The sequence below is a fragment of the Aquarana catesbeiana genome, linkage group LG09 (assembly GCF_042186555.1).
Source record: "Aquarana catesbeiana isolate 2022-GZ linkage group LG09, ASM4218655v1, whole genome shotgun sequence".
Taxonomy (NCBI): Eukaryota; Metazoa; Chordata; class Amphibia; order Anura; family Ranidae; genus Aquarana; species Aquarana catesbeiana.
Window position 1 is genome coordinate 30,619,800 of NC_133332.1, and position 13,847 is coordinate 30,633,646.

A 13,847-nucleotide genomic window follows, 5' to 3' on the forward strand; every position below is an offset into this window, starting at 1 on the left:
AAAAATATCCAATTCGTTTACAGTGCACAGTTTAGTGAGGGATGCTGAAGAGTTGTAAAAGTGGGTGGAACTCCACTTTAGAATGATGATAAAGGCAATATTTTTTTTTATAGCAAACCTGTTATATTTACCTGCACTGTGCAGTAGTTTTGCACAGAGCAGCCCGGATCCTCCTCTTCTAGGGTCTCCTTCCGGCGTCCTGGCCCCTCCCTCTTGCTGAGTGCCCCCCCGCAGCGAGCAGCTTGCGATGGCAGCATCCGAGCGATTGCCTTATCACACACAGAGCAGTGACTCGTCCCCGCCCCCTCTTTCTCCTCATTTACTGGCTGGCTGTGATTAACAGCAGCGGAAGCCAATGGCTCCCATTGCTGTTTCAGCCAATGAGGAGGGAGAGACCCAGCAGAGCCAAAGCACAGTGCTGGAGGAAGATCGGGCTCAGTTAAGAGTTAGGGGGGCTGCTGCACAGAGAAGTTTTTTTTTTTAGCTTTATGCATAGAATGCATGAAGGTATAAAACCTCGAGCCTTTAGAACCACTTTAAAGTAGTAAAGGCTGTTTGGTATTTTAAAGGGTAATGTCCGCAGTCTATACTACTCCTTTTTTTTGCCTGCTACCATTGTAGTGTTAGTAGATTAGCTTGTTGTAGAGGTAATTCTGACCAGTTCAGGGCTGTAGCTGCTATTCACACAGTAGGGTATTCAAACCAATGACTCTACTGCTACCAGGTAGGGTGCTAACCACTAAGCCACTGTGCTGCCCAGTGTTTGCCCAGGTTGGATTACAAACTTGCTGTGCCAGAGATATTATTGACGTCCTTTTGTGTCCTTTCTCTTTAGCCAGCACCGCAAATTCATTGATGACCGAGGGGAATGCAGAGAAAATTGTGGACACACTGTGTAAAGTGCGGGGAGCTGCTCTGAAGATTGGTCAGATGCTTAGTATTCAAGGTAATTAAATAATAATTTGTATACTGAGACAGTAGCTAAAGTTAAACAGACTACTTCATTTACTAAGCTCTGGAACAACTGCACATGCAAAGTGCACAGTCTACTTGCCTTTAGTAAATCAACCCCTCTAAGTACACGGTTAACATAAAGGGGCTTCCAAGAATAGAGCATACGAAGGGGTAGGGGGCTCACAAGCAGTGCTGTGTTTTGGCCTAGGCCAACAAGGCCCAGGCCTAGGGCGGCACTTTGTGGGGGGCGGCAGAAAGCCGCCCCCCCCCCCCCACCAAAACGGCACCCGCTCTCCTCCCGCACAGCAGGGCACGTCACGGGAGTACAGCTTGGGAGTGCAGTGGCGTTGCGGGTGCAGATGGGGACAGAGAGCAGTTAAAGCAGGGGCTGTCAAGCCGCCCCCGTAAAGCAGTGATTCTCTCTCTGATTGGCCCTCTGCTGTGGCCAATCATGGGGAGGAAAACAGCGGGCAGGAAGCTGGGCGGCGGCACGGCAAAACCAATTAGAGCCGCTCTCTCTCTCTTCTCCCTTCGGCTGACAGAAAGGGGAGGAGGGGCGAGCGGGGGAGTTCTCTGGTAAATGGAGCAGCAGCGCTGTGACGGAGAGGAGAGATGTGGGCTGTCTGTGTATCTCCCCCGCTCGCCCCCCCTCCCCTTTCTGTCAGTCGAAGGGAGAAGAGAGAGAGAGCGGCTCTAATTGGTTTCACCGCGCCGCTGCCCAGCTTCCTGACCGCTGTTTCTCACCCCATAATTGGCCACAGCAGAGGGCCAATCAGAAGACTCTGGGGGCATCATGGGAAAAGTAATCCCTGAAGAGTGGCGGCCCATGTGTGTCCACAGACATCATGCTACAGCCCCCAACATGCATGCACTCTGCTGAGGGGTGTTACAGGAGGAGAAAAAGAGTACTGTGCTGGGGGAAGCCAGAAAGGGAGCCACGCTGTACCCGCACCACCAGAGAGCCACGCTGTACCCGCACCACCAGAGCTACGCTGTACCCGCACCACCAGTGAGCCACGCTGTACCCGCACCACCAGAGCTATGCTGTACCTGCACCATCAGAGCTACACTGTACCCGCACCACCAGAGCCACGCTGTACCCGCACCACCAGAGAGCCATGCTGTACCCGCACCACCAGAGAGCCATGCTGTACCCGCACCACCAGAGAGCCACGCTGTACCCACACCATCAGAGAGCCACACTGTACCCGCACCACCAGAGCCCCGCTGTACCCGCACCACCAGAGAGCCACACTGTACCCGCACCACCAGAGCCACGCTGTACCCGCACCACTAGAGCCACGCTGTACCCGCACCACCAGAGCTACGCTGTAACTGCACCATCAGAGCTACACTGTACCTGTACCACCAGAGCCACGCTGTACCCGCACCACCAGAGAGCCACGCTGTACCCACACCATCAGAGAGCCACGCTGTACCCACTCCATCAGAGAGCCACTCTGTGCCCGCACCACCAGAGCTACGCTGTACCCGCACCGCCAGAGAGCCATGCTGTACCCACACCATCAGAGAGCCATGCTGTACCCGCACCACCAGAACCACGCTGTACCCACACCACCAGAGCCACGCTGTACCCGCACCACCAGAGCAATGCTGTACCCGCACCACCAGAGAGCTGTGCTGTACGCGCACCACCAGAGAGCCATGCTGTACGTGCACCACCAGAGAGCCATGCTGTATGTGCACCACCAGAGAGCCATGCTGTACACGCACCACCAGAGAGCCACGCTGTACCCGCACCACCAGAGGGGGAGAAAGATGAAGCCACTGCCAGGGTAGAGACATGCTACACTACTGACTAGAGTTGGCCTGGGCAACCCAGAGTGAGCGAACGTTCAGCCGGAGGGATCACTGTTGCAGTTTCACCGGGTCTGGTAAGAGAGCCTGTTGGCCATTATACATTACTGTTCCCAGGAACCGAGCCATTAGGAAGTACCTAACCTGATATCCTCTAGGCCAACCCTAGTGACGCCACTGTCCCAGAGCCCACAACAAGTTACGGCACTGAGTTTGGGTAACTGGCCAGACAGGGATGCGCCAGCGTAGACACCCAGGACATCTGCCGCCTGGAGTCCCACAAGCAGCGATGGGCTTTCCGTAGCAGCCCACACCTCTCTCCCCACTGTCAGCCACACACACTCAGTACACAGCCAGGAGGAGGAGGAGCCACAGAGGAGGGACACGACTTCAGTGCAAGAGCCTCCCAAAGCACCCAGCACATATCCCCTTACCCCCCAAATGAAAAGATGCTGTATCGCTCACTGTCCTCCTCCCGCGGCGTCCCTTTGTCCTCTTCCAGTGGCGTCCCTCTGTCCTCCCATGAAGATGACAGGGCGGATCTTAAAAAGGAAGGGGTGTGGCCTTGCGGTGACCTACGCCACTTTCGACGCCTACCCCCTCCTCCCCTGCTGTATTCTGTGAGACACAGAACACAGCGGGGACCTGAGAGAACGCGCAGCGCAACTCACGCATGCGCAGTAGGGAACCAGGAAGTGAAGCCGCACGGCTTCACTTCCGTATTCCCTTACCGAGGATGGCGGCGGGAGCAGCCGAGAGCCGAAGTATGGATCGGCTTCGGCTGTTGACATCGCGGGCTCCCTGGACAGGTAAGTGTCCATATATTAAAAGTCAGCAGCTGCAGTATTTGTAGCTGCTGGCTTTTAATTTTTTTTTTTTTCAGCGGACCTCCGCTTTAAATGCCAAAAAACATTCCATATACTTCCCATTTTATCGCCTTTTGACCGGATGTTGATTCTTCTTTTTTGTTGACAGCCCATTAGTACAGCAAAATAACCCCACACCCCACTTTTGCAATTGATGTTATGGGTGATGTGTCTCTAATTCCTCGTATTGAATTGTGGCCGTATGTACACTGCTGCTGCTAAACGGACCTTAGGGGCAGTTGGGCGTTCTTTTCAGCTGCCCCTGAACTCCCCTCTATGTTATTTTATCAGGACTTGTACATAGGGTCGCTTATAGTCGTTTCTAGGCAGTTGAGTTTTTAGAAGCATTTTTTGGAAGCAAGAAAATGCGTCCAGGACGGATGTTCAGAGGCATTTGAAATGCCAAACGCCTGTAACAGCTTGTAAATGCGGTAGCTCGCATTTAGCTGCGTTTCGTTTATAGGCGTTTTTAATTTTTGACTATTTAAAAAAAAAAAAAAAAAAGCGGCATGTAAACGCGGCAAAACGTATGTTTTTAAACGTTGGTTACTATCTGTCAAGTTAAATTGTTCAGGAGAGGTTGTAAAACGTCCCGTCCACATTAAGCCTAACTGTACTGTCTGCCCCCATGTTGTAATGCGCTGCAGAAACTGTTGGCGCTATATAAATCCTGCATAATAATAATGTCTGGAAGAGTTCAGCTAATGATTTTACATGCAACAACACTTTTCATTAGAGCTTTTTTTTTTTTTTTTTTATGGTTTTTGGCTATGATAAGATTTATTTTACTGTGATCAAATTGCTTCTGTTTCTTGCCAGATTACTTTTTGCAAGTTTGCAAAACACGCTTGAAGTACAGAAACTTTCACTTAGATTACTTTGAGACTTATTGTGTTAGACTTATCCTGCGGGAGCGCACACGGCTACAGCTTAATGAAACGATGTCAAATCAAATGAACATTAGTAAGGAGCTTGACCACTTCTGCTATGGAATCCCATTATATGTGCAAGCCCCTTACTAATTGTGTGGGTTTAGCAGGATTAAAGTGCATAAACCACCGCTAAACAACATTCCCACCGCGCACACGTGTTGCAGCGGAGCGCGCCATGTCTAGTGAGGGCACTTCCGGGGGGCGGCAGTGACGTGTTTCCGGCGGCGGTGTTCTCGCGGGATTGTGAGCCGGATTCTATTGTGCCACGTCTGAGCTGTACAGGTGAGTGCGAGCTGAGAGCTCCGGGGCGCCGCTCGGGGGGGGGGGTTCTCCGGGGGCCTCGGACCACCACACTTCCCGGCATGCACCGCCTGCCAGGGGTGTCCTGGGACTTGTAGTGTCATTGTGCGCCGAGCCTGGACTCCTACAGGGGTCCTCCTGTGTTATAGAGATATGCACTGACCATACACTGTACAATCTCCTCTAAGGTGCCCATGGAGTCTGATTGTGCAATCTCCTTTTAGATCTGTGTAGTGCCTGATTTGGATACAAATTGAAAGCATTGTTTGGTTTTGGAAAATCTAGGAGATTGTACAATCAGCTCGTATAATGTATGACCAGCTGTAGGATTACCCAATATATAAATAGTGAGCACAAACCTAAACATCCATTCTATTGTTCAGGCAGGTCCGTGTACTACATAGTGGATGTTAGAGCTGAAGGCGATTGTATAACTGGATTGTATAGAGTATCGTCTGCCCGCGGGCAACCGGATTGTATAGAGTAGCGTCTGCCCGTGTGCAACCGGATTGTATAGAGTAGCGTCTGCCCGTGTGCAACCGGATTGTATAGAGTAGCGTCTGCCCGTGTGCAACCGGATTGTATAGAGTAGCGTCTGCCCGTGTGCAACCGGATTGTATAGAGTAGCGTCTGCCCGTGTGCAACCGGATTGTATAGAGTAGCGTCTGCCCGTGGGCAACCGGATTGTATAGAGTATCGTCTGCCCGTGGGCAACCGGATTGTATAGAGTATCGTCTGCCCGTGGGCAACCGGATTGTATAGAGTATCGTCTGCCCGTGGGCAACCGGATTGTATAGAGTATCGTCTGCCCGTGGGCAACCGGATTGTATAGAGTATCGTCTGCCCGTGGGCAACCGGATTGTATAGAGTATCGTCTGCCCGTGGGCAACCGGATTGTATAGAGTATCGTCTGCCCGTGGGCAACCGGATTGTATAGAGTATCGTCTGCCCGTGTGCAACCGGATTGTATAGAGTAGCGTCTGCCCGTGTGCAACCGGATTGTATAGAGTAGCGTCTGCCCGTGTGCAACCGGATTGTATAGAGTAGCGTCTGCCCGTGTGCAACCGGATTGTATAGAGTAGCGTCTGCCCGTGTGCAACCGGATTGTATAGAGTAGCGTCTGCCCGTGGGCAACCGGATTGTATAGAGTAGCGTCTGCCCGTGTGCAACCGGATTGTATAGAGTAGCGTCTGCCCGTGTGCAACCGGATTGTATAGAGTAGCGTCTGCCCGTGTGCAACCGGATTGTATAGAGTAGCGTCTGCCCGTGTGCAACCGGATTGTATAGAGTAGCGTCTGCCCGTGTGCAACCGGATTGTATAGAGTAGCGTCTGCCCGTGTGCAACCGGATTGTATAGAGTAGCGTCTGCCTGTGTGCAACCGGATTGTATAGAGTAGCGTCTGCCTGTGTGCAACCGGATTGTATAGAGTAGCGTCTGCCTGTGTGCAACCGGATTGTATAGAGTAGCGTCTGCCTGTGTGCAACCGGATTGTATAGAGTAGCGTCTGCCCGCGGGCAACCGGATTGTATAGAGTAGCGTCTGCCCGCGGGCAACCGGATTGTATAGAGTATCGTCTGCCCGTGGGCAACCGGATTGTATAGAGTAGCATCTGCCCGCGGGCAACCGGATTGTATAGAGTATCGTCTGCCCGTGGGCAACCGGATTGTATAGAGTATCGTCTGCCCGTGGGCAACCGGATTGTATAGAGTATCGTCTGCCCGTGGGCAACCGGATTGTATAGAGTAGCGTCTGCCCGCGGGCAACCGGATTGTATAGAGTAGCATCTGCCCGTGTACTATGCAGGCTGATTGTACAATCACTTTTAAGATCTACTAATTGTAGTAGAAGAAGACGCCTAACAGTACAAATGGGAAGAATCGTTCTCCCCGCCCATAGGATGTACGTGTACGCCCTCAAAATGAACTAGTAATACCGGGACCCCCCCCCCCCCCCCCCCCCCGATATCTCAGTAACGAGGACCTGTCATGACCCACGCCATCACAAGGGATGAGCATACTAGCTCATTATGAAATATCTTTAGAACGAACCCCCCCCCCCCCCCACACACAGCTCAGAGGGCTGACATCTTCCCCGGTGTCTCTTCCGGGTTCGCAGACTCCGGCGCTGTGACCGGCAGGAGCCGCGATGACATCACACGTGTGCGCGGGAGCCGCTGGTCACGGCACAGTGCTCTGAAAAGAAAAACCTGCGCGGGCGGCCGTTCCTTCAGAGCGCATGCGCCAGTGATGTTCTAGGCGCAGTATACAGTAAATATCTGGTAAACGACATTTAGGAGACATTTACACTCTCTATAGGTAAACCTTATTATACGATTACTTATAGGTACAAACAATCCATGGAGGTTTACTTCCTCCTTTTAAAAAAAAAAAAAAAAAATCTTGTGACAAAACGCAGGAGTGCCATTAAAACCACTTCAGCCCCGGAAGTTTTTACCCCCTTCCTGGCCAGAGCACTTCATGCGATTGCTTAACTGCGCGGTTGTGCGATGTGGCTCCCAAACAAAATTGACGTCCCTTTTTTTTTTTTTTTTCACAAATAGAGCTTTCTTTTGTTGGTATTTGATCACCTCTGCGAGTTTTTTTTTTTTTTTTTTTGCGCTTTAAACAAAAAGGCGACAATTTCGAAAAAAAACACAATATTTTTTACTTTTTGCTATAATAAATATCCCCCCCCAAAAAAAAAAAAAATATAAAATTTTTTTTTTTTCCCTCTGTTTAGGCCGATACATATTCTACATATTTTTACAAAAAAAAAAATCGCAATAAGCGTTTGGTTTGCGCGAAAGTTATAGCGTCTACAAAATAGGGGATAGTTTTATGGCATTTTTATTAATTTTTTTTTTTTTTTTTTTTTTACTAGTAATGGCGATCAGCGATTTTTATCGTGACTGTGACATTATGGCGGACACTTTTGACACATTTTTGGGACCATTGGCATTAATACATCGATCAGCGCTATAAAATTGCATTGATTACTGTAAAAATGTCACTGGCAGTGAAGGGGTTAACCACTAGGGGGAGGGGTTAAGTGTGTCCTGGGGGATGGGCTAGCAGTGACACGACACTGATCGTCTGCTCCCCATGACAGACATCGGCATCTCCCCGTTCTTCAGCTCCGTAACACGATCGCGGGCATCCCAGCGGCGATCGGGTCCCACGGGCACGGTCACCGAGCTCGCGCGCGCACGGCGGGAAATTCAAAGTAATGTACAGGTACGTTACTTTGCCCAGCCGTGCCATTCTGCCGACGTATATGTGCTGACAGTGGTCAGCAAGTGGTTAAGAAATTATGGCAACACAAGTGCACACAAGATATTACGCCGAGTAAATTGATACCCAACATGTCACACTTCAAAATTGCGCCGCTCGTGGAATGGTGACAAACTTTGACTCTTAAAAATCTCCATAGGCGACGTTTTAAAATTTCTACAGGTTGCATGTTTTGGGTTACAGAGGAGGTCTAGGGCTAGAATTATTGATCTCGCTCTAACGATCGCGGTTTGAACACCGTTGGTTTGAACACCGTTAACGTATGTGGGCACGACTTGCGTATGCGTTCGCTTCTACATGCGAGCTCGGAGGGAAGGGGGGGGCTTTAACATTTTTATTTTTTTGTTATTTATTTTACTTTTTTATTTTTACACTGTCCCTTTTTAAAAATTACGTTTTTGGCTCCATTTTATTCTTATTACAAGAAATGTAAACATCCCTTGTAATAGAAAAAAAAAAAATATGACAGGTCCTCTTTAATGTGAGATCTGGGGTCAACAAGACCTATTTACACTTGAATGCAATATCTATATATATATATATATATATATATATATATATATATATATATATATATATATATATATATATATATATATATATATTATATAAAAAGTTTTATTTTTTTTCTTGCCAAGTTTTTGTTGATCATACAAAAATGTGTTTTTTTTTTTTTTTTTTTTTTTTTTTTTTTTCAATAAACGTAAAAAAAAAAAAAGTCCCTTTAAGACCATTGGGCAGAAGTGACGTTTGATTGAAGGGCATCCCGTTGGATCACGTCACAGGTCCCAGAAGATTGCCTGGCCACTAGCAGAGCGCAGCACAACTCGTGGACGCGTAGTGTGCGCCCGGCCGTGAAGCCGCAAGCTGTCTATTTGTAAAAAAAAGCTCTATTTGTGGGAAGAAAATGATAAAAATGTTTTGGGTACATCGTTGCATGACCGCGCAATTGTCATTTAAAGTGCAACAGCGCTAAAAGCTGAAAATTTGGCCTGGGCAGGAAGGGGGGAAAGTGCCCGGTATTGAAGTGGTTAATAATATGCCAGTCAACCCGAAATTATTTGTTGGGTGGATGCAGGTAGATTATTCACCCGTTGGAACTTTGCGTCTCTTGAGGGACTCTAGTGGTGAAATCTCCCAGTTGAGGTCATTGGGCCAGCATTCCCATGGACTCTCTCGTTCCTCCAGTCATGTACATTTATTAGAAAGTCTGGTGGTGAAGTGAGGCCCTCACACTGTGGTGGTAGCTTTAGAACCCAGATGAAATGGAAAGTTTTTGCTCTTCCTCTGAGGTTCTCTTTTCTATCCTCACCGTTTTCTTTTTTTTTTTTTTTTTTTTTTTTTTTTGTCCTTTTAGGTGAGATGGGTCGAATCTGGCAGAAAGGAGAGCGAGCGGCCTGTGCCACGTTGCTGGCCTTGGTGCTGGTAAATCTGCTGTGCACTACATTGGCTCAGAATCACCACGGGCACAGCCACGGAGATGGTCACCACGGGCACAGCCACGGAGATGGTCACCACGGGCACAGCCACGGAGATGGTCACCACGGGCACAGCCATGAAGGTCACCACGGGCACAGCCATGAAGGTCACCACGGGCACAGCCACGGACATCATGGGCACGAGCATGGACATGCGCACGGCCACGAGGACCACGGGCACGGCCATGAGGACCACCACGGTCATGGTCACGATGATCTTGATGCATTCAGAAACCGCTGGCAGTTTGGAGATGCAGCACCCCAGGAGGCCGCTAAACAGCCTGCTAAAAGTCAAGCCAACGTAGACTCTCCACCTTCCCCACCTTCTCCACCACAGTGGTTAAAAGAGAAGCTGGATCCTGTGACACTCTGGACCTATGTAAGTGTGACCCCTCCTTTTTTTTTTTTTTTTTTTTTAGTGATAAGCATAACTCAAGGTAAATGACTATATACACAGTTAAAAAAAAAAAAGAGGGGAAAAAAGATAGATATAGAGAGATATATTATATAGATCTAGAGAGAGAGCCAGGGCTGGTGAACTGAAGTTTCTATTTTGCAGTATGTCTCCTTGTTGCCCGTGGCCACTGATTGGACAGTGAAAGTACAGCGAAGAATCAGCCTTCTCTCTTCTCATGTCAGAATGTTTTTTAGTTCAAACTCAGTGGAACACACCTGATTGGCTCCTTGTGCTGCCCCTCCCTCCCCCCCAGTGTGAGCTCTGCTGTACAGGGATAACCAGCATGATACTGAGTCAGTATCCGATGCCGATGTACCTGGATTTCTGCTTAAAGTGAACCAGGGCCTTGCCAGTTTAGGTTTGTCTGGCAAAACTAACTGCCTATTCTAACTTTCCTTTCCCTGCCCCACTTCTTTGTTTTGCCTGGGGAAGCAAGTGACCTTCCCGATATGCATGTTATAATGGGGTTAAAGGAAGAACCAGGTAATGTAAAACTTAAAGCGGAACTTCACCCAAAATGGGAAGTTCTGCATCTTTTGTATATTCCCCCCCCCCCCCCTTCCTCTTTCATTATTGGCACTTTCTGGAGAGGGCAGATACCTGGTTTTAACAGACACCCGCTCTCAGCAGAAGTTGGGCCCCCCCACCCCAGGTCCCAGAAGCCTGCGGGAGCATTCACACAGTACAACTCGCGCATGCGCAATGGAAAACGATCACATAGCGCAGTGCGGCTCACACATGCTGTGAAGCCGCAAGGCTTTATTGACAGTTTCCCTTGCTGAAGATGCCTGCGCCTGAAGCTGATTGAAGAATCGGCTCGGGTGAGCACAACGCTGGATCCCTGGACAGGTAAGTGTCCTCATATTAAAAGTCAGTATTTGTTGCTGCTGACTCTTAATTTTTCTGGGGGAGACTGGAGCTCCTCTTTGAGTTAATTTTGAAGCTGAAGTTCAATCTGCTTGAGACTTTATCTGGCATGGGCAAAAATCTCAGGTTAAAGCTCCCACCCCCTAAACTATTAAAAAAAAAAAAAAAAAGTGAGGGGTGAATCAAAAAGGATAGTTCTAATTGTCTTACAGTTTGGCTTTTTTAAAAATTCTTTCCCAACAATAAATTCTCATTCCCAGTAGGATTGTGCTGCACAGTGTGAATGCAGCAGTCTCTGTACAGTGAACCCATACTCCAAAAAGTTAGGGGTTCCGCTCCAGGTTCCAGTATATCCCAAGTATGATGGCTTACACTGGGGGGTACAGGTTGAGGTGGAACCCGTCCTCGCTTGTTGTACTCAGTATAGAGAAAGGAAGTGACTTCAAAAGCCGCACACCATCAGAGCCTGATAGTTACTGTAATGAACGCAGCCTCAGTCTGGCTCAGTCTAGGCCACGCTCTCTTGACGTGTTTCGCCCCACCCACATGGGCGAAACGCGTAAGTGTGGCCTGGATGCAGCCGGGCTGAGTCTGCGTTCATTACAGTGACTATCGGGCTCTGATGGAGTGCGACATTTGACGTCACTTCCTTTCTCTAGTCTCTGTACAGTGGTCTGACACTATTACAGTGCTGCAATCAGCAGGGAGCATGATTATTATAGTAAGGCGGGGGGGGCTTGTAAGGCCATTGATGAACAGAGTCTGGAAGCACGGCGGTCTCAAGTTTTACACTCCAGCCAACAACAGAAATTGTTGCTGTGGCTGGGGAAACATTTATTAAAAAAAAAAGACAACTAGTTAATCTCCATTTTGACCCATCCCAACTCCATTTTCATATTCAGGGGTAAACGATAACTAGGGTCCATTCACACGAGTATATGCGTATTTTCCGCATGAGCGCAGGTTCACACTGGCAGGAAATCCTGCAACGCATATCTAAAGTACTTGCATTTAGACATGTAGCGTTCTAATCCCATTCAATTTAATGGATACACGTTTACACATGTGTGCGTTTACACAAAAAAATCTGCAGATCTGTGCATCCCTGGACTCAGAGGAATTTTATATTTTATATAAAAAAAATAATTTTTTTTCGCAGCACATATTTTCATAGATGGGCTCAGCTGTGTGTATGGGCTCCTTGATTACTATAGTGCTGCATTTAGATGCACGCAAAACAATCGCCAATGAGCCCTCGGGCTACCGGTCTTGGTTTCAGCTCCAGATTGACGTATCTGCCAGCCTTGCCGTGACCGAGAGTAATCCTTCAGGTGTGATCCTCTTGATTGAGGAACCCTGAGCAGTAACAGGTGTGGGCATTCCCCAGAGACTAATGTCCATGTATAATACTGCACACAATCTGAAAAAAGAAAACTACAATTGGGCTTTGAAAGGCATCGTCCGCCTTTTTAAAAAGTGTAATAAATGCACCCACCCCAAAGAGAAGAAAAAAAATAAATAAAAGACTAAGGCTTGGCCATACATTATACAATTTTCTTGTACGACTTTCCTTTTAGATTTACCAAAATCCTATATAAAATGAGGTCAAACCTACCGTATATACTCGAGTATATACGGTAAACCCTTTTCAATTTGTATGCAAACGGGCAAGACCTTGCACTACATAGTTGAAGGTAAATCTAAAGAAAATTGTATGGTGTATGGCCAGCTTAAGTTTCTTACTTTTTTGTATTGAAGTCTGCAGAGCATTGTAACTGGGATCATTGTGTTGCAGGGGTGATACACAGGCCCCTCCATTGTTTCCCCCCAGGTCCAGAAGCTTCTAATGTTGGGCATACATCTTTTCTGGTAAAGCTCTCTTCATTCACATCGATCGATGTGAATGGAGGAATCTGTCATGCTTTTTTTTGGGCTGAACGAAAAAAAAAGAACATTACTTTGTATGCCCAACGTTAGGAGTGTGGCAGAAACTCCTAATGCTGACCAAAATGTTAATTTTTTTTTTTTTTTGGAGGCCCTAAAATGCCAGGACAGTTCAAACACCGCCCCCTTTTGCCACATAAACTGAAAACGAAAATATATTATCTTTTCTTTTTTCAAAATCATGTGACCAAAAAAAATGAGATCTCTAAAATACTCACTGTACCTCTTATCAAATACCTTGCAGTGTCTACTTTCCAAAAAGGGGTCATTTGGAGGGCTGTTTGTACTATCCTGGTAGTTGAGAGCCTCCGAAACTGTGTTCTGTCGGGTTGAGGTCAGGACTCTAGGAGTGTGTCTATGGGAATGTTTGACTATTCTTCCAGAAGAGCATTTGTGAGGTAAGGCACTGATGTTGGATGAGAAGGCCTGGCTCACAGTCTCCGCTCTAATTCATCCCAAAGGTGTTGTATCAGGTTGAGGTCAGGACGGTCAAGTTCCTCCATCCCAAATTCACTCATCCATGTCTTTATGGACCTTGCTTGGTGCACTGGTGCGCAGTCATGTTGGAACAGGAAGGGGCCATCCCCAAACTGTTCCCACAAAGTTGGGAGCATGAAAGTGTACAAAATGTCTTGGTATGTGACGCCTTAAGAGTTCCCTTCACTGGAACTAAGGGGCCGAGCCCAACCCCTGAAAAACAACCTCACACCATAATCCCCCCTCCACCAAATAATTTGGACAAGCGAGTTTGGGGTGGAGGAACTTGACTGGCCTGCACAGAGTCCTGACCTTGACCCATTAGAACACTTTTGGGATGAATTAGAGCGGAGACTGTGAGTCAGGTCTTCTTGTCCAACATCAGTACCTGACCTCACAAATACACTTCTGGAAGAATGGTCAAACATTCCCATAGACACACTCCTAAACCTTGTGGACAGCC

General features: G+C 48.0%; 1 protein-coding gene and 1 non-coding gene across 5 annotated transcripts in view; both read left to right on the top strand.

The window, feature by feature from the left end:
• The first annotated feature begins 4,793 nt into the window (after window positions 1–4,793).
• SLC39A7 (solute carrier family 39 member 7) overlaps window positions 4,794–13,847 on the top strand; it is a 30,722-nt gene continuing 21,668 nt past the window's right edge. Inside the window, exons 1-3 of one of the 4 annotated variants that reach the window (XM_073598194.1) lie at window positions 4,794–4,852; window positions 9,519–9,698; window positions 9,747–10,018. In XM_073598194.1, the coding sequence (XP_073454295.1) occupies window positions 9,524–9,698; window positions 9,747–10,018 (447 nt within the window). In that variant the 5' untranslated portion in view covers window positions 4,794–4,852; window positions 9,519–9,523. Of the gene's footprint in view, window positions 4,853–9,518; window positions 10,019–13,847 lie in introns of all 4 variants that reach the window. The other 3 variants (XM_073598195.1, XM_073598196.1, XM_073598193.1) reach the window with 3 other exon arrangements.
• Window positions 12,227–12,384, top strand: LOC141109160 (small Cajal body-specific RNA 16). The gene has a single exon (XR_012236168.1).